General features: G+C 37.8%; 1 protein-coding gene across 5 annotated transcripts in view; it reads right to left on the reverse strand.

Annotated features, from left to right (window-relative positions):
• ROCK2 (Rho associated coiled-coil containing protein kinase 2) overlaps positions 1–19392 on the reverse strand; it is a 96330-nt gene that overhangs the window by 36659 nt on the left and 40279 nt on the right. For all 5 annotated transcript variants that reach the window (XM_030446896.1, XM_030446892.1, XM_030446891.1 and 2 more), the window contains exons 3-5: positions 9050–9150; positions 3183–3320; positions 497–757 (exon numbers count right to left, since the gene is read on the reverse strand). In XM_030446896.1, the coding sequence (XP_030302756.1) occupies positions 497–757; positions 3183–3320; positions 9050–9150 (500 nt within the window). The remainder of the gene's footprint in view (positions 1–496; positions 758–3182; positions 3321–9049; positions 9151–19392) is intronic.

Below are 19392 nucleotides of genomic sequence, written 5' to 3' on the forward strand. Positions count from 1 at the left end.
TAATCAGTAGACACATGACTGATGTCTTACTGTAACCTCATTTTAATGACCACTAGAGGATGCTATGAGAACAATTAGAGTAAAAAAAATAGGTACTGTTATCTTGCTTATAAAATAATTTCACTCAAAGAGAAATGTCAGTTTATGAACTGTTCCTAGGCTACTAATGTTGAAACTGAGCTGTCATTTAAGCTTTTCAGACATTTGGCAACCACCCTCCCCCCAAAAAAACCACCTCAGAAATTCATAAACACGCATGCTTTCAAAAATAACAAAAAAAAGCAAGTTTACTTCCTCCTTCCACGAGCCAGAAGAGTTTATTATAGACAAGGTTACACTATTTAAAGTATCCTTGTATTTGAAACTAGGAGAAAAGGAACAGCTTTTCAAGCAAGTGGACTATTTGATGAATATACCTTTGGGTATTATAATTCAGAAGAAAATAACCTTATATTTACAGTTTTATAGATGATAAAATATTCAGTTGCATACTTACTTCATCCATTTTCATGCAAGTGCCAAAATCTGCCAGCTTCAGATGCCCATATTTATCTAAAAGCATATTATCAGGCTTCACATCTCTGTGTATCAAGCCCATGGAGTGAATTGCATCAAGAGCAAGAACAACTTCAGCTGTATAGAACTTGGCCCATTTCTCAGGCACATCATAATTGCTCATAAGGTTTACAAGATCTCCACCTGGCATGTATTCCATTACCATGTACAAGTATTTGTCATCTTGAAAGGCACAAAATAGCTGCAACATTAAAAAGAAAGGAAAGCAAAAGAAAAGTAATTACTTTTCAGAGACACCTAGGAAAAAGAATAAAGCATTTTACCTTGAAGCTTCCTCAAACCAAAACATGTAGTTTCAAGACTAATTAAAGTAACTTCATTTTTTATATTCAGATAATCTACATTTTCCATTAATTATGACAGTACCTTGAAATTTACTGAATTTCAAAAGCCCCTAATTTTCATTTTTAAGAAAGCGAAGATTTCCTGACTATTTTAGTCATATGGACTTCTACATACCCATGCTTCTTGGCATTAAACAGTACTACTGAGTCAAAACTCAAAATATTACATCTGAGAAAGGGAGACTCATGTATTGAAAACAGCTCAACAGTGAACAGCATCTTGGACTGTTTCTAAATTTCTTATGTTATAAATCTCTTTATTGCTGTACCTATTTAGAAAAACACTGGTCATTACTGATTTTGTCCTAATTCAACAAATATACTGAAATAAGAATGAAAAAAAAAATCCTAATTACAACTATAGCAATTTAAAAGAAAAAAAATCCTTAAAACCAAAGTAACAGTCTGGTTTGGTTGCAGTTAGCATGTTTCCTACTGGTACAACACTATAAGGAAGTTTAAGCTCTTTAAAATGATCTAGAGTGTTGAAGTTTGATAGATTTGACCCAGAATTCATCACATCTGAAAATGGCCCACGACACTAAAATGCATTACTATCAAATATTCAATGACCACTTCAAATTCACCCACATCAAATTCAAAGTTAATTGAAACAGGGAATGTGAGGAAAGCAGGGGATAAAATACAGGGAGATCAGGGAGAATGAGGAAATATGAAAGGCAGTAATGCTAGTAAGGAGATTTGACTTTGAGATTAAAATCTATTGTACAATAGTGACAGAAGACCTGAAAATAAACATGCATTTTAATACATATATATATATATATATTGCTCTGTGCTTGTTCTCACAAATGGACAGTACATACACAGTGTAATGATAATGGATTTGATCATTAAAGTCTAAAGTCAAAATAGATTCTGTATTCTCATATGCAAAGATAAAATAACATACTAAAACCATCAATACTACACCCTTTATATACCATCTTCATTATAGTCCTCGAGGGATTTAATTAAAAAAAAACCAAAACAACACAAAAAATATCAAAATTATCTAGGGCTCTGATTTCACTTGTTTTTTTTTTTTATAAAAGAGGAGGCACAGAGAAGCATTGTGATCTGTCCCAGTTTCTAGCGAAGAACCTACACTTTCTTCAAACTAGCTCAATGTCCTATCCCACGGGACCATATTAACCAATATATCACACAAATACATTTACAAATACAAACAAACATTTATATCATGCTTGACACACTTTCCTTTGACAATTGAGTGTCAAACATTTCTCCTTACTTTCAACTGTATGTGAAAAATAAAAACAATTCCAGATAATTGCTATTATTACAAAGAAGCCCAAACAACTTACTAAAAACCCCAACTATTTGGTTAACTATTACTGTTGAATACAGTCAAGAACACAGAATACACTCAGAAGAGCAAAACATCTAAACAAAAAAACCAACCTTGTACAACATTTCTTGCATACCTGAGGTAAAATATTATGAAGAATATAAGGAAAGCTTAAGGCCTCTCTTTTCTTATTACATATACAGAAGCATTGCAATGTATGTGAAAGTATTTAAATGTATTAATTATTTAACAAAGTGAAGTACTAACAATTTCTCTAAACATATGCTTTCACTACTCATTTTAGTAATTGGTCTAATTTGCCAGTTGCAACAAATTGCAGTATTTAGCACTAATTCTTCCCAAAGGCATAATTCATATTACAAACACGATGCTGATATATGTCATGAGACATCTTCAAGCAACAGTGTTCAAGACCAGCTGAAGGAGTCAACCCTCCATTACTTGTGTATCACTGCTGAGCTGGGATGCAGTAACTGACAACCAGACAGAGGATGGTTTCATGCAAACCACTGCTACAACCTCCTGTTCTGCGGGAGACCAAGAGAGTGCACTCATCCATCTACCAAACCACAGCTGAAACTTAAAGCACTCCTAATACTAATTGCCTACATTTCTATTTTTAATTAGTTGCAAAGGTAGCCTCTCTGTTTTTCCTAATAATTATGTGTATATCTAAAAAATCTGTTTAATTCCATTTTATGATGCATTTGAAGTGATTAAAATATAAATTAATATACTTTCTAACACAGCCAAAAGTGTTTCTAACACAAACTCAGCAAAATGTAAAATGCTGTAAAAATGTATCCTTTAAAATAAAAACTGAACCAAAACCATTATTTCAATTTAGATGTAAGTTCAAAACCAGCTCAAGACTGAAAAAGATTTATGGCTCTATTATTATAATTTTACTCTTACATATCTTTTCTTACCTGAACAACCCATGGACTGTTGGCAAAGGCCATGATGTCTCTTTCTTCCCAGAAAAAGGCTGAATCTGATCTCTTGATCATTTCAAATTTACTCAGTAGCTTCATTGCATAAACCTTCTGTGTCATTTTATGGCGAACCTGTTGGATGAAAAAAAGAGAAATAACTTTTTAAAAATGCCATGTGAAAACCTGAATGCCAGCATAGTGTATTTCTGGTATGTGCAAACTGCATTGATGCAAGCCCATGTTCTTTCTCACTATGGTTCTGAACACAAAAATGAGAGTAGATCCTACTTGTCTGCTGAAAAAAACACAACCTAACCCAAAACCAACCCAAAACTCAGAATAATAAAAGCACTGCCTTTCTCTGAAGAACTGGACTGTCCTTCTTAACACCTTAGCAACACACCTACTTTGTATCACCCAGAGCACTAAAAAATATTAAATAATTCTGGTCACAGACTAAAAAGGAAATGTTTGTCTATTCCCTCTTCAAGAGTTCCACTACAAAAGGAGAAATAAATGTTTACATTTTCTTATTCTGAACACCATCAATCTGTTGGATTCAGCTCAGAAATTCTGCAAGCAGTCAGTCTACTTCGGCCTCTTCCAACTTTTCTTTCACCAAAAATAAGTGCTCCTATTTCTTAAGTAGTAATTAAATTCAATTTAAATAGTGTAAAATAACATAAATCTTGTTGGAAAACTGAAATGAAAACTCTTTAAATCTGGAAATATTCTGCAAAACTTTATCTGAATACGGACATGAAACCAAATCCTTAAAAGCACAGACTGAAAAGTCATTACTCTGTTAATGAAACCCTGTTAGACTTATGCTGCTTTATGAAACAACTACTAAAGGACCAGTAGTCTTGAGTGTTCCTTGAAGAAACCAAGGTGAGAAATATTCAGCAGTAAGATATCTGAGTCAGCAGAAAAAGAAATTAACTGCATCTTAAGTTTCTGCATACTTTCTTCACATGAAAGAAAAAAACAAAACCGTGGACTAATTTATGAAACCAGAACCAAGTGGTTATGACTTTCTGGTATGTTTATAATCCTCACATTTAGCAACATAAATCATACTCTCCAACCACTTAGTTTTACACAAGTTTAATTACTCTACTTGGAAGAACGTTTAATAGGCTCTACTGATGAACATTTGTAAGAGTTTCAGGTGCATTACAACTGCAGTGTGAAGCTTCAGAGCAGCACCTATTTGGTCTACAAATTTGGGAACATCAGTCTCTTGCTCCTGAGGAGCTGCAAACATTAATGTTGCTGAAGCAAACAGGAATTACATGTCAAAATAGGAGAAGCATTAGGGGGAGAGGAAAGAAAACCAATCTTGGAAAGGTGAGAACATGAGAAACAGGATTATTTATGAACTTACTATTCTTGAAATTGGGACTTTTTGCTCTGAAGATACAGCTACCAAAATTTTAGGTAGATAGTAGGAGGGCTTGAGCACCTCTCATATGAAGACAGGCTGAGTGAGAGACGTGGGGTTCTTCAGAAGAGAAGGCTCCAGGGAGACATTTAGATTTAGGTTAGGAAGAAATTTTATAGTGTGAGGGTGGTGAGACACTGACACAGGTTGCCCAGGGAGGCTGTGGATACCCCCTCCCTGGAAGTGTTCAAGGACAGGTTGAATGACATCTTGAGCAACCTGGACTAGTGGGAGGTGTCCCTGCCCATGCTGGGAGGTTGGAACTGGATGATCTTTAAGGTCCCTTTGAACCCACACCATTATGTGATTCTATGACCAGAAATCACAGCCTGTGCACCATCTAAGAAAGTGCCAATAAGGCTATTAGTCAGCTAATTTAGTTCTCAAGAAAATTTTGAGATAGGTTCATTCTCTGTATGAAAATAAGGAACCAAAGCAGTAGTTAGCATACTGGCACACCCAAAGGCTGAGTGTGTCCTACAAGTGAACAGAACCACTGATGTTATTACTAATATCACACCATGCCCCTGGAGACAGCCTATTTAGCTGCTAGCCACTGCACTTTTTACCCAGGCCTATATTTGAACCTACATATAATGGCTCATAGCACATATTTTTCATGTATTAAACTGTCATGATGTTTCAATTTCTTCCAAGTGCTTAAATGAACTGCCAAATTTAAACTGCAGTTTACAAGAATAACTCTCAAAATAGGTAGGAAAATCCCCTCATGCTATCAGTACCAAGTAACACAGCCTCATTTAACTTACAAAAATGCATTAAGAATAAGAATTTCCCTCTACTCTGGTTCATCCATTTAAGACTTTCAAGAAACAAATATGCACAAAATGCACATAATTTCTATAATATTCAGCCCAGAAGACAATCTGTAGGCAAAGAAAACAACATATCCATTTGAAGTTACCAGACTGACTAGTATTGATAATGGTACGATCTCTTTATGATAAAAGAAAATTTTATTTGTCCTAAATTTATCTGTCCTAGAACAGAGCTATGAAATGGAGTCTAAGGTTTGAAATAATCACAAATATTGTGAAATGCCTAATAGAGTCATAAGAAATTACTACAGATAGGGTACCAAAGTTCATATCTTGGTAAGTTTTCAGGCTATAGACCACAACTGCTGTATTTGCTTTACTGCAGCAGTCTACATCAGCAGTAGCTGGGGAACTAAACCTAATAACAAAGTACTCAGTTAAAGAAACTAAACCGGTACCTTTTTACATGGGCAAAAATGCTGGTTTGCAACACTAAGAAATCACATAGAAGAGACAGTCATCCAGACCATCCTTTACTACCTAAATACAACAGAGTTTGCCTTTCTTTAGTTTTCTTTTCTAGCACATGATCAAGTCAGCCTGCTGTGTCACAAGTGTGGCAATGACACAGCACTTTGTGATGGGACCTGGAAGAAGGAACAGAGAATGTATTTGTTTCCAGTCTTGAGGATTTTTCCTCAAGTGAAAACAACAGAATTCTCAGGATGTGCTTTCATAAATTACTGTTTCTGCATAAACCGTAAGTAAGAAATTAAGCCAAATAATTCAATTTTTCTATCTGTCCTAGACACCAGTCATTTTTTTCCACAGTACTGTATAAGAGAAACAGTGATCTGGCAGCTAGCAACTATTTTCTTAGCTTTCCCCATCAATACAGATGCAGCAAAGCTAGAGGCAAGAGCTAAAGAGTAGAGTTTAATATTTCTGGAGTTATAGGAAATTGTTTTTCCACCAAAGCCAGACGCTCAGACCAGAGTCATCTGATCTCTCTTTAATGGACTGAATTTTTTAATTTTTTGGTGGGGAAGATGGGATAGAAAGTGAGGCTTTTTTAAAAGATCTAGCTGTAAGATGCAACAGGAGATAATGTGTTTTCCTTTCCTGCTAGAATCCAGAAACTAATCTCTCCACAACACTTCTTTCGCAAGAAAATGCTATTTTGGAGCAGAAAGCTTGGGAGAATAACACTAAATTAAGGAGCTCATAGCTGATTATTTTATGCTATAGATTAAAATAATTTTTTTTTTTTAAATCTGTTATATTTAAATATTACAAATGTTTTAAAAATATTTGTGCTACAAATATTTTTGCACAATGGCACACACTGATAACATGACAGTCATGAATTTAACTCATGTTCTCAATCATGTTTTATTTATGGTTCTTTCTGTGTTTAGCCCCCACTGAAGCAAATTTCTATTTTGATCACAGAATGTGTTGCAAAATATTTTGATTACTGCAAATCCATCATCTGCAACTGTGGTGTTAACATTCTGAATGGAGTAGAAATAGATCAAGCTTAGCTCAACAGATTAAACTTGTCTCATACCCTGTGAGCAAAAAAATGTAGGTATGTATTCCCTCATCACCAGCTAATATTAGTTGAAAACTACAGCTGGATTTATTAACCCACAGTTTTTTAGCTGTAAGACTACACAGCATTATGAACTCTAAGTGCATTTTTACATTCCATTAAAAAGATTGTTCTTTTAAATTGCCATGGAGTGCACAAAAGCTCTTAATGAATACACAGAAGTTCTCTCCAAGTCGAAGCATTCATGGCTTTTTTCTATTTGGGGGATTGAAGGCCTTATTTAAAGGATTAAAAAAAAACCCTTCATAATGACCAAAAAAAATCATTATATGACCAAGTTACTATGCATTTTACCATTCCATTACAATGATGAGGCAAATGAGATGTATAAAGTTGGTTGTCAGATTCCTCAAACTAGCTAACTGCAGCATGTACACTGTAAAAAAATCACCTACTTAAAAAATTTAATTGGACATGGCACTGTGAACTAAAAAGAGTTTCTATTTTAGAACAGAGTAAGTTAAAGAACTTTATAAGTTAAAGAACTTACATTTAAAATAAAATGTTAAAAGAAATTAAAATTATTTAGAAAAACACATCCTTAAAAGTATACATTTGAAATAAATTAATTTTGATTTTTGAAGTACTTCTGCTATTGGAACCTTCTCTTTTCATCTTCTCCAATGAATAGATGAGGAAGTCTGATCTTTTTAAGTTGATGCTTTGCTGACTTCCCATGCAAGTGCATGAAAAAGGAGCACTTCTATTAGCTCCTGTAGGTGGATATATGTAAGAATAAAAACCTCTAACAGAAGAACTTTAAAATAAACCATTTGAAATTACTGTCAGCAAAAAGCCAGAGAGTAGATTGATTTCTTACAATGCTCCCTGCAGCAGCACCTGTGCAAATGCCACGCTTGGATAACATTGCCTTAAAAACCAACATAAATAAGTAAAAACTTCTGATTAAATGTTGTGAACTGCCATATGAATTACATGTAAATTTGCAAAGTACCCATGCTTTATGCAAACAGTGTTAGGGAAGGGGCTTTTTTCAGCAATCAAAACAAATATTACCAATACTAAAACGGAAAATACAAATAATTTTATAAATGTATTGTCATTACACATTGTGTACCTCCCATAAACACTTCATTGCTAAGATATTGCCACATTCCTCAACAATATGTCAAAAAATCGGTTTTTTCCAAAATCAATGTAAATTCTAAGACTATGATTTTCCCAGCTTCCTAGTGCAAAATTAGCCCAGAACAGTAAAATGTCAGTTCCATATCAAAGGACACAATCAATAAGGTAATTTTTGTTATCTTGTGGGAACAAGATAACTTGTTTCAATTGCTGCAAACTAGTTGCTCCCCTTTGGTTTGCTTCACCTCTTCTTCTTCTAAAAATGTTTACACAGAAATTTACCATGAATCAACTGATCTGCAGCTGTCAGGTCATCATAACTTGTCTCTGGTGTCTGCATTCCCAGAATCTATTTGGTGCTTGTATCCATAGCTTATACCAAAACTGACATCATTTTTGTGCTATCTATCACACAGTATGACTTAGAAGCCCAGGAAAATTCAAAATTAAATGAAAAACTGTTACTTTTTGTATCTTTTGTTTTCTAAATATAATTTCTCTCTACTATATAAAGTTTTAAAGTACAGATATGGATATAGCACAGGATACAATGTTGAGTGGGCAAATCTTAAGAAAAAAATCTTCTATTAATCATTAGCAAATCAGGTTTTTTGTTACCCTATCAGCACGCACTTTCATAGGACTGTTTCAGATATTTTTATAGTGATGCTTGCAGCCAAAAAAAAAAAATCAGAATTGCCATGAACTGACTTTTCCATTTTGATTAAGATATAGCAAACTGCTTTCCAAGTCCTTCCCTTCAAATACCTCATGTTTTAAACTCAGATGTACCAGTTACTATGCACAGAAATGACCTCATGATACAACAAAAATAGCACTCTTTATAACAATGCATTTTTAGATATAAAACATGCAAGACGGGGGAAGGTTTCAGCTGTAAAACTGTCTAATCATTAAATCATTACATTCTTACCAGCTGCACTTCTCCAAAAGCCCCTCTTCCAATCACTTTGACAACATCATAGTCTTCAGCTTTCATTTGTAAAGCTCGGATTTTTTCCACAATCTTCTCATCTAAAGCAAAGCAAATAAAAGCTGTGATAATGTATGTGTTAACAGAGTAAAAGGATTTTTTGAAACACTAGCATTCAAAGCTATTTCTATTTAAAAGTTTAGAGCCTTGGTAATTCTTGAAATTTTCATTCACTAATAATTGCCCCTTTCATTATTGTTTGGAACCATTAACCATCTGCCTTTGGCTGTAACAACCAAAATGTCTTTTGGATTTTGCTGACTCTCATTTCACACCTCCAGTATCCATTCACAAGCACACAGGAAGACACTGCTAATGAAAAGAACCAGAGATGCCTATCTTGAGTTTTCAGACAATTATTTTTTCCCAGCTGCTGTGCTGCCAGGATCTACTGATAAAGCAGGAGTGTGAAGTACCCAGTACACACAAAAGCACTGCAGGTGCAACCTGGTCCTACACACAGCACTCAGACAGCAAGGAAAATAACTCAGCAACTTTTGTGTACTACTTCAGATCACCAAGTGTATGACTTCAGATCAACTCATTCATTCCACGTGATATATCATTTCAGTTTACATATGTCTATGCAACTGCTAGCCATGTCAAGGAACTTTTAGCAATCAATGCATGTGTAGTTCTATGCTTCCTAAAACTAGATCTGCAATAGTCTGTTCAAAGATCTTCAGGTGCAACATTCTGCTGGCAAGCTCTCCCTTTCAGTATCCTCCTTGTTGGTAGTTGTGGGAATCTGTAAGGGAAACCAGTGAAATTCTGATCTCTGACAAATTCTAAAAATGTCCCAGGCTCTTTAATTTTGTACAAGTAATATGCCAGTGGGTGTATTCCTGGCTAAATACATTTTTTTAAATTCTGTTCTTATTAGAAGGACAAAAGATAACGGGAGCAATGGCTGGAAAATTAAACTAGATGTAATCTTTCTTAAGGGTGACAAGATTTGACACTGCCCCCACGGATGCTTAGAAGAAGAACAAAACAGGCTGGCTGGTGCAAGACCTCTACCAGGGAAGAGCATTAAATTGTATGAAGAGCTGTAGATGCTTATGTTCAAAGAGGAATAGAAGTGTGCATTGCAAGATCCTTGTTTAGGGTCAAAGACTGTGGAATTGTTGGGATTGTAGGGATTGTTGGTCCCTACATAAAGGCATAAAAGAGGATCTCAGTTCTGAATACCGGGGGAAAAAGGATCAGAGGTACAGTTAATTCCTTTACAGTCATTTACAGTTAATGACATTAAAGATGGCATTGTCAGTAGGGAGTTAATGAATATCTAATAAATAGTTCAACTATTCCTACATATTCATGAAGAACAATCTGGTAGGCTACAAGCAATCCAGGAGTTTCCTAACCATCAAGAACATTTCTTTTGAGGCAACTGAGCAACAAGTCTCAGCAGTGAAGCACTCTGATCTACTGCTCACTAATGAAAAAGAACTGGTGTGGGATAACACAGGAGTCTGTGGAAACCTTGGCTGAAGCTCCTGTGACAGGGTGGCATTTAAGACCCTGCAAGAACCAAAGAAGAAACTCCTTGGTCTTTAGGAGAACAGACTATGGCTTGTTCAGAGAATTCACAGGCAGGATCCTGTGGGAAGCTAGTGCAGAAGGTAGAAGAGTGGGTTGATCTTCAAAGATGATACATTCATAGCGCAAGAACAGTCTGTTCATGTTAGCTAGAAATTAAGCAGGCAGGGCAGAGAGCCAGTTTGGCTGAACAGGCAACCTCTGCCACAACTCAAGCACAAAATGCAAAGGTTTGAAACATGGAAGCAGAGATGAGCTACCCAGCAGGAATCTCCCAAGCATGCAAGGACGAAACTGGGAAAGCCAAGCTCAACTGCAGCTGAAACCAGTCAGGGTTATGAAGGGAAACAAGAGCCTTGACAAACTGTCAGTAAAAGAAAGAATGAGGCAAATATGAGCCCACTGTTCTCAGTGAGGTAGAGGATCTACTGCTGAAGGACATGAAGATCAAGGTACTCAGTGTCTTTTTGGCCTCAGACTTCATCAGCAAGCTGTGCTCACATGCTCCCACAGCTCCCTGAAGCTAAGACCAGGGTGTGTAGTGTTACTGTAGAGGAAGTCAGAGTTAAGGATCAACAAAGCAAACGTGACTATACCAGGCCATGAGATGACACAGGATGCACCTGAGCATGCTGAAGGAGCCAGGCAACAGCATTACCAGGCTGTTCTCTATCACCTTTGATAGGGCCATGGCAACCTGGGGAGGCCCCTAATGACTGGTAAAGAACAAATGTCATGTACATATTCTAGAAGGTCAAGGAGGATCCAGAAAGCTACAGGCTGGAACCACAGCCTAACCTCACTGCTCATGATGACATATCCTTCTAGAATCTACTTACAAACACTCAAACACAAGAAAGGATGGGAACAGCCAGAACAGATGTAAGAAGGACAAATGCTGTTTGATAAACCTGACTGCCTTCCATGACAAGATGTCTGACTTGGTGGACAAGGGGAGAGCAGTATAGATTTCCTTTCTTTGTAGCATTACTTTCAACACAGCACTTTAAATTATCTCTGTAACCAAACCAGGTTGTAACAGAGAAATCACAAGGCAAACAGAAAACTTGCAGAAGTCATGGTTCAAATTTGATGGAGAACTGCTGCTCTTCAGAGAGACCCAGACAAGATAGGTAAATGAGCTGATGAGAACCTCACAAAGTTAAGCAAAGGCAAACACAGAATCCTGTACCTGGGATGGAAAGACACCACACAGCAATACAAGACGGCATTCACAGGCACCTTGAGACAAGGTGGACAACACCCTGGTGGACAACAAAAGGAATCAAGAGGAATGAGCAGTGAGTCTCTGCACCAACTGCATGAAGGGGCTGCATTGGTAAGTGGATAGTCAGCAGGCTAAGAGGAGTGATTTTTCCCCTCTGTTTGTCATTTGTGAGACCACATTTGGAATGCTATGCTTCGCTTTGTGATTAGTAAGTAAACAAATGAGATACCCACTGAAGAGCTACCTGTTTTATTACCCCTATGAAATCCTGAGGATGAAGAAATCTTGCCTAACTAAAAGAATATTAATCTTCATTAAAAATAAAAGCCATCATCTAGGGATGTAGGTGTTGTGGAAGTACTATTTGTACAGATGGATCATCTCTTTTGTCATAAAATTAAGAGATAACCAAAGCATGGAATAAACCTGAAACAAAAAGCAGGCTACAAGAAGGTAAGCTCAGAGAAATACTGAAGCAATCTCATAATTGCAGCATGCTGGATCATATGATTTTGTTCGGATCCAATTCAAGGTGCAGGAGACCTTTCCAACACTATCCTTCTAGTAGAGGTCTACATTTTCAGAAGATTTCACAGAGATGAGCTCATACATTTGCCGTATCTGTAGGCACAGATACAACAGATGGTATCTTACAGCCTCATGATTTTGTAACAGCATGAAGCCCAGCAGAATAAAAGTGTCAGGAAGGAAGTGTTTAAAGGAAGACATCAGATGGACTAACCAGCCCCAGAATAATAGAGTATTATAAAAGTATTGATATTTGAATACAAGTCCTAAAATGTCATCACCTACAACTCAAGTTTCTTGCTCGACACAAGAAAGACCAGGAATGTTGGGTAGCAAGAGTGCGTAAGAGGCAGCTTTTGTTTTACTACTTGAAAATAGCACTATGATCTTTACACAAATGAAGATTCACTTTCTGAAGGGCAGGGTGGATCACTCACTGACAGGTGGCACCAAGAATGTGGCTGAAGGTTACAAGTGCTTGTGAGAATTGAAAAAATACTGACTAGAAGAGTAAAGGGGGGAGGGGAGGAAGAGAACACCAGGCTTTCTTGCTCTTTGAGTAAAGAGAAAACCAAACAAAACAGAAAAACCCATGTTCATGACCAGGTTATTTTCTTAAAAGTTAAAAAGAATGTGTATCAGGCAGTTCTGGGTCGTTTATATATGGGGAATAAAAATGCAAGGGAATGCAATTTTATCCCCACAGACCAGACACTGTCAGTCAATGAGTGCTGCTATGGAGTACATTAAGTGAGAAGTTGCTGCCCTAGGCAAAAGCCTCAACAGCAGTGATCAGCCAGGAAGTGCTGCAATCCCACACCCGCCCAGAAACAAACCAAAAGCACAACAGAAAGACTGAAATAATTAGGGGTGCATACATAATATCTGGTCAAAGGCGTGTGAAGAACAAGAAGATGCTGGAGACCTTGCAGAAGCAGCAGGAAGAAGGCAGCTTCAGACAGGCTCTAAAGAAAGGGGGGCAAAAGAAGTATTTTGTCTTGCATAGATGAAAAGAACAAAAGATATGGAAACAGAAAGCAGCAGTCCTCTGATTTGCAGAGGATACATGCCTGACTTAATGACAGTAAGCCTGATGGAAGAACTTCATTGCTTTGTATCTACCAAATACCCAAATGGAAAAGTGGTTAGTAACAATGACATAAAACTTGTTTATACATCTAAGACATTCTGTCTTTAACACTTGGTGCCTCTTAATTCATGCTGATCTTGGGAAAAGTTGCTTATTTGATACCTCTCCCTCTCTACCTGTTACTCTTACCAGAACAGTATCATTAAATATGGAATTGGAGTTCAACCTTATGAGGTAGGTGACTGCAAAGACCTGACAAGGAGTGGCCTAAGGACTAAGAGGAAAACCAGAGAGGGAATTAGCTCCTCAGTGCAAGTCCTACAGTGCCCTAGATTTCTAAAATTCTTCTGGGCATCTGACATTTCATCTGTGTCCCTGACAAGAAGTAAGAAGCACAGAGAATTAGTCATGATAGACATTAACATCATATCAGAACAAATTTATCTTGGTTAAATGCATGGCTGGCATCTGATTCAGGAACTTCAAGCAACATAAAACAAAGGGAAGGAAGCAGAACTGTTGCAAGAAGATCATCTGAACAGATAGATATTCTAAGTAAACAGTGTCTGCCTGAAGAGGAAAATGGCAAAAGCAAGCTTGGAGTAAGTTTATTCAGCAAGTTAGCAAAGGTGCTACATGAGTACACCTGTACTAAAAGTCCCTCCTATTGGAAATATGTCCATTACCATTACACTTTATTAGTTTGCCAACCTCAAAACATCAGCAAATCATTTTAAAAACAGAAGCTTCCAATTTTTGAGTGATGCTGATTGTTGCAGAGGAAATCACCAATCTGTTTAGGGAGTCAAGGCTTCTGGATTGTACCAGGCCTGTAGACAGCACCACTTCCTGTCCTCATGTATTGACTTCCTCAAAATCCATTCCCCATGCCCTGATGATAGCATTATAAACGATTAAATATTTTTAACTGTTGCTTAAAACTGCTGCTTAATTATTTAACTTTCTGCTCCCAGAAGCTAAAGCACCTAATAGGATATGAATATCTGCAAGAGAGACCACCAAAGCCAGCATGGTACAAAGCCACTCAGATAGGCTCCAACACTTAGCAAATCTCAGATGGCAGAAAAAGTGACTTGGAACAATTTACTCAAACCGTTGTAATAGCCTAGATGTCAGAAGAGGAAAGAAAAGGTCAAGAAAGATTCGTTACACCAAGCCCATGCCGGAAAGCTCAGGCTTCTTTTCTAAAATAAGCAAGACCTCAGAGGACTGTGAAATTCCTCTCATTGTTTTGGGAATTAAATATTACGTTATGCTTTCCTGTCTCACAAATGTGCCAAAGAAGCAGCCATTGAACTCAACTCCTAAGAGTTGATTACAGCAATACAGAAGACACGACAGAAATGGTTGTACTTTCAGATGTGATACCTATCTGCCTCTTATGTTAAATGCATGCTCTACTTTGCTTCAGTGCTTTGAAGAAAGTGATATCCAATCAAAACAGTAAGAGTAAACAGGCAATTAGTAAGTTTATTGCATATTAAATACATGACAACTGTTTAAAAACTGCAAAGCAGTCAGAGAAACAGGATATACCAAACTGCTGTAGTACAGAGAATTAATAAATTGTAGCTTTGTGAAATGAGTTTTAAAATTTGAGTTTCAGGTTGAAACTATGAGTTGAACTCAGTATCTCAGCTGAGATGCAAACTATTTCTTTAAATTAGAATAAACTATTAATAAAACCTTAGCCTGATTAGTAAGACTTGCAGTTGGTGTCAAGTGGGGTGCATTCAAACCCCTGAGAACACAGTAGGAAAAAAATGTCCTTCTCCAAGTGTTATTTTGGAAGAATTAAGTGCTTAAATTGGATGAAAGCATGATGATTATTGCAGTGCTTTCCACAACTTCTGAAGATTTTTGTAATATGGATTGTAACAATCATAAGTACCTATTCTGCTTCAGCTGCTTCACTTTGCACAAAAGGGTGTAAGTCACAAGATCAGAGTCTATTAGGACCTTTTTACAATAATTCTCATCTAGGCATTAACTACAGCTCTAAGATGCTGAGAAAAAACAGAAGAGACAAGAACTTGCTGCTCCCCAACATAAGAAAACATCTTCCTCTTCCATAAATTGATACTATTCTCTAGTCTTCTTCCATGTCCAAGTCCAGCCTCTCAGAGAGGTTTCATCAAGCACATTTATGCTCTTCCTTTCCACTGATCCATGCCGCCCTCAGAACAGTTTCCAAAAAGAGAAGAGATACGGGTTCAGCAACTTTAAACTGTGTAAACTGGCAATGCCAGCAAGAAGCCAGTTGTCCTGTTTTGTCACACAGTCAAGCAGCTTCCTCTGTGCTGATACAAATACTGATGAAGCAATATGAAAACCTGAAACTGGTCTTTGATTCTCTCTTCTTTTTTTAACAAAAAACCCCAACAAACCAACCAACCAAATCTTTGCAATAATTCTCCTCAGTTCCCCAATCCAGTTCATAGCCATTCACAAAAGGACTGAAACAAATCCTTGTGACAGGACTCATTTTTTTGAGTTGCAATGCCAAAGTATTACCAGCTTCAAACATTTACAAAATTTTGACTTGAGAATTTTTATTTATTTTTTAAAGCCTAAATCACATAATCTTTGCAGCACTACTTTCCATTCTCCCCCATGCAGTAAGGAAACAGAAGTTATGTAAGTGATTCTTCACACCTATATGGCCTCACAATGCATGAGCCAAAAGTCAGCTTTTGCATGTTTTTTTTGAAGTTCAACAGGTAAAGATGAAATGCACTCCTGAAAACTTGTAAGTACCGTGAAATTTCTTTACAATACAACTCTTAATTTTCTTTAGTTAGTATATGTCTATTTTAACTATAAACTGTCAGCTGACTTAAAAAAAAAAAAAAAAAAAAAAAAAAGCACTAATAGAACTGTGAACCAAAGCATATTTTATTTTGGGGTTTCTGCAGGCTGCCATCAGGTGCTTAATAATACTTGCTACAACAACAGGAGAAAAACTAGAGTAAGAGGAGCCTTCAGAAAAGGAGTTACTTAAAATACTGTTCTGTTCTTCACCTATTCTTTCATTAATATTTGGCTGAACTTCTTTGAATAAAAAAAGAAAAATCCCAAGGTATGCAAAGATAGGCCTTTCCTTCCTGATCTGCTGTTTCTAATTTTCACTGTTTTCAGCAACTTGTCCAAATTAGACTTCACTAGCAACTGCAAAGCAGCATATGGCCAGGAATGGAGCTCTCCTAAATGTCATGAGGATGCACTGAATTCACAGAATCATAGAATTGTCACAGCTGGAAAAGACCACTAAGATCACCGCATCCAATTGCCAACATCCACCCCAAATAAAACACACATATCCATATCTGTAACACACACCAGTCCTGCAGTGCCTTATGTACACATTTTTTAAATACCTCGAAGGATGGTTACTCCACCACCTCCCTGGGCAGCCCATTCCAGTGACTAACTAAGCTCTCAGTACAGAATTTCTTCCTCATACCTAGTCTAAACCTCTCCTGGAGCAACTTCAGGCCATTTCCTCTGGTCTTATCATTATTCACTTGAGAGAAAAGGAAAGCAGACACCTCCCCAAAACCTCCTTTCAAGTAGTCATAAAGAGCAGTAAGGTCTCCCCTCAGCCTCCTCTTCTCCAAACTACACATTCCCAATTCCCTCAGCCTCTCCTTATAGGACTTGTTCTCCAGACCCTTCACCAGCTTGGTTGCTCTTCTCTGAACTCACTCCAGCAGCAAAATGTCTTTCTTGTAGTGAGCCTAGAACTGAACACACACAGGACTCGAGGTGCAGCCTCCCCGATGCTGAGTACGGGGGCGCCATCAGTTCCCTTCTACTGCTGGCCACACTGTTCCTGACACAAGCCTGCATGCTCTTGGCCTTCTTGGCCACAAGGGCACACTGCTGGCTCATATTCAGCAGGCTGTCAACCAACACCCCCAGATCCTTTTCTGCTTGGCAGCTTTCCAGCCACTCCTCCCCAAGCCTGTAGCATTGCATGGGGTTGCTGTGACCAAAGTGCAGGACCAGCACTTGGACTTGTTGAACCTCATATTATTGGCATTGGCCCACGGGTCCAGACTGTTTGGGTCTTCCAGGTCCCTCTGCAGATCCTTCCTGTCCTCAAGCAGATCAACACTCCCACCCAACTTGGTGTTGCCTGCAAACTTACTGAGGAAGCATTCAATCCCCTCATCTGGATCAGTGCTGAAGATATTGAGCAGTGCTGAAGATATTGGGCCCCAAACTGAGCCCTGGGGAACACCACTGCTGACTGGTCACCAACTGGGTTTAACTCCATTGACTACAGCTGAGCCCTGCCATGCAGCCAGTTTCTAACCCAACAAAGCCTACACCTCGCTGTGCTATGAGCTGGCAGCTTCTCTAGGAGAATGCAGTGTCAAAGGCTTTACTAAAGTCCAGGGAGACAACATCCACAGCCTTTCCCTCATCCACTAGGTGGGTCATGAAGTCATAGAACAAGACCAGGTTGGTCAAGCAGGACTTGCCTTTCCTGAACCCATGCTGGCTGGGCCTGATCCTTGGCTGTCCTGAAGTTGCCATATGAGCTCACTCAGTATGAACCGCTCCATAATTTTCCTGGGCACCAGAGGTCAGGCTGATAGGCCTATAGTTTTCTGGATCCTCCCTCCTTCCAGCCCTTCTTGTATATGGGTATCACACTGGGAAGCCTCTGGTCATCTGAGACCTCCCCTGTTACCCAAGACCATTGGCAGGTGACGGATAGAGGCCAGGTGAGCTCCTCTACCAGCTCCCTCAATACTCTTGGGTAAATCCCATCCAGCCCCATGGACCTGTGGGTGTTCAGGTGTCATAGCATGTTGTTAACTCCTTCCTCCTGGATTATGGAGGGGTTGTGCTGCCCATTGTCCTCATCTTCCAGCCCAGGGGGCTGACTACCCTGTGAGTAGTTGGTCTGACTAATGAAGATGGGGGCAAAGAAAGGATTAAGTGCTTCAGCCTCTTCCTCATCCTTGGTTGTAATGTTTCCTCCCGCATCCAGTAAGGGATGGAGATTCTCCCTGACTCTCTTTTTGTTATTGCTGTACCTCTAAAAACCTTTTATGTTGTCCTTTAGAACTCAAAACAAATTACTACACTAGCCATCATTTATACGAGAAGCCTAAGTATTCAAAGGACATAGCTCTTATGAGAAAAGAACCAAAACAGGAGTGGCGGGTATGACTGCATCCACAGTAACCTTAACATATGCAACAGAAAAATTTTGGTTGGTTTGGTTTTTTTTTAATATCTCAAAATGAGCTCACTATAAAACACAGTTGTTCCAAAAAGGCTTACTAAACATTTTAAAGCAAATAATCCACTATTTTTACACACGAAAAACCACTACATGTTTATATAGGTGAACAGAAGATAATTTAAAAAGACAAAATACAGCTACTCTGATGCAACAGTCTTATATTTTCATACACACAATAAACACGGAGATTTTGATTAGTTTTGGGAGAATCACAAACATTTACACAAAGGTTCAAAAATGCACCATCACATTATAAGGTACAGCAACTTAATCTTAAAAAAATCAACAGAAGGCTTCTCTATTAGATTAAATAAGATTGTATATACATTGTTGATGTTTTGAGTAATTAAAAGAATAGAAATAGAAAAGAATAATTTGCAAATTACATAGCAGCACATACTGAAGATAAAACCAAAAGGGTTTTCCCCCAAAAAAATTTTCCCTGGAAAAATTACAGCCTACAGAGGGTATTTTCCAACATATTTTCAGCAACAGAGTACCTCTCTGTAATAAATGGTCCTCAAAAGCTTTATGAATATAGAAGCCCAATTATAAAAACTAGTAAAATGAAAATCTACCACTCTGACCACTCAGTTTCCTATGACTGAGATCAC

The sequence above is a fragment of the Calypte anna genome, chromosome 3 (assembly GCF_003957555.1).
Source record: "Calypte anna isolate BGI_N300 chromosome 3, bCalAnn1_v1.p, whole genome shotgun sequence".
Lineage (NCBI taxonomy): Eukaryota > Metazoa > Chordata > Aves > Apodiformes > Trochilidae > Calypte > Calypte anna.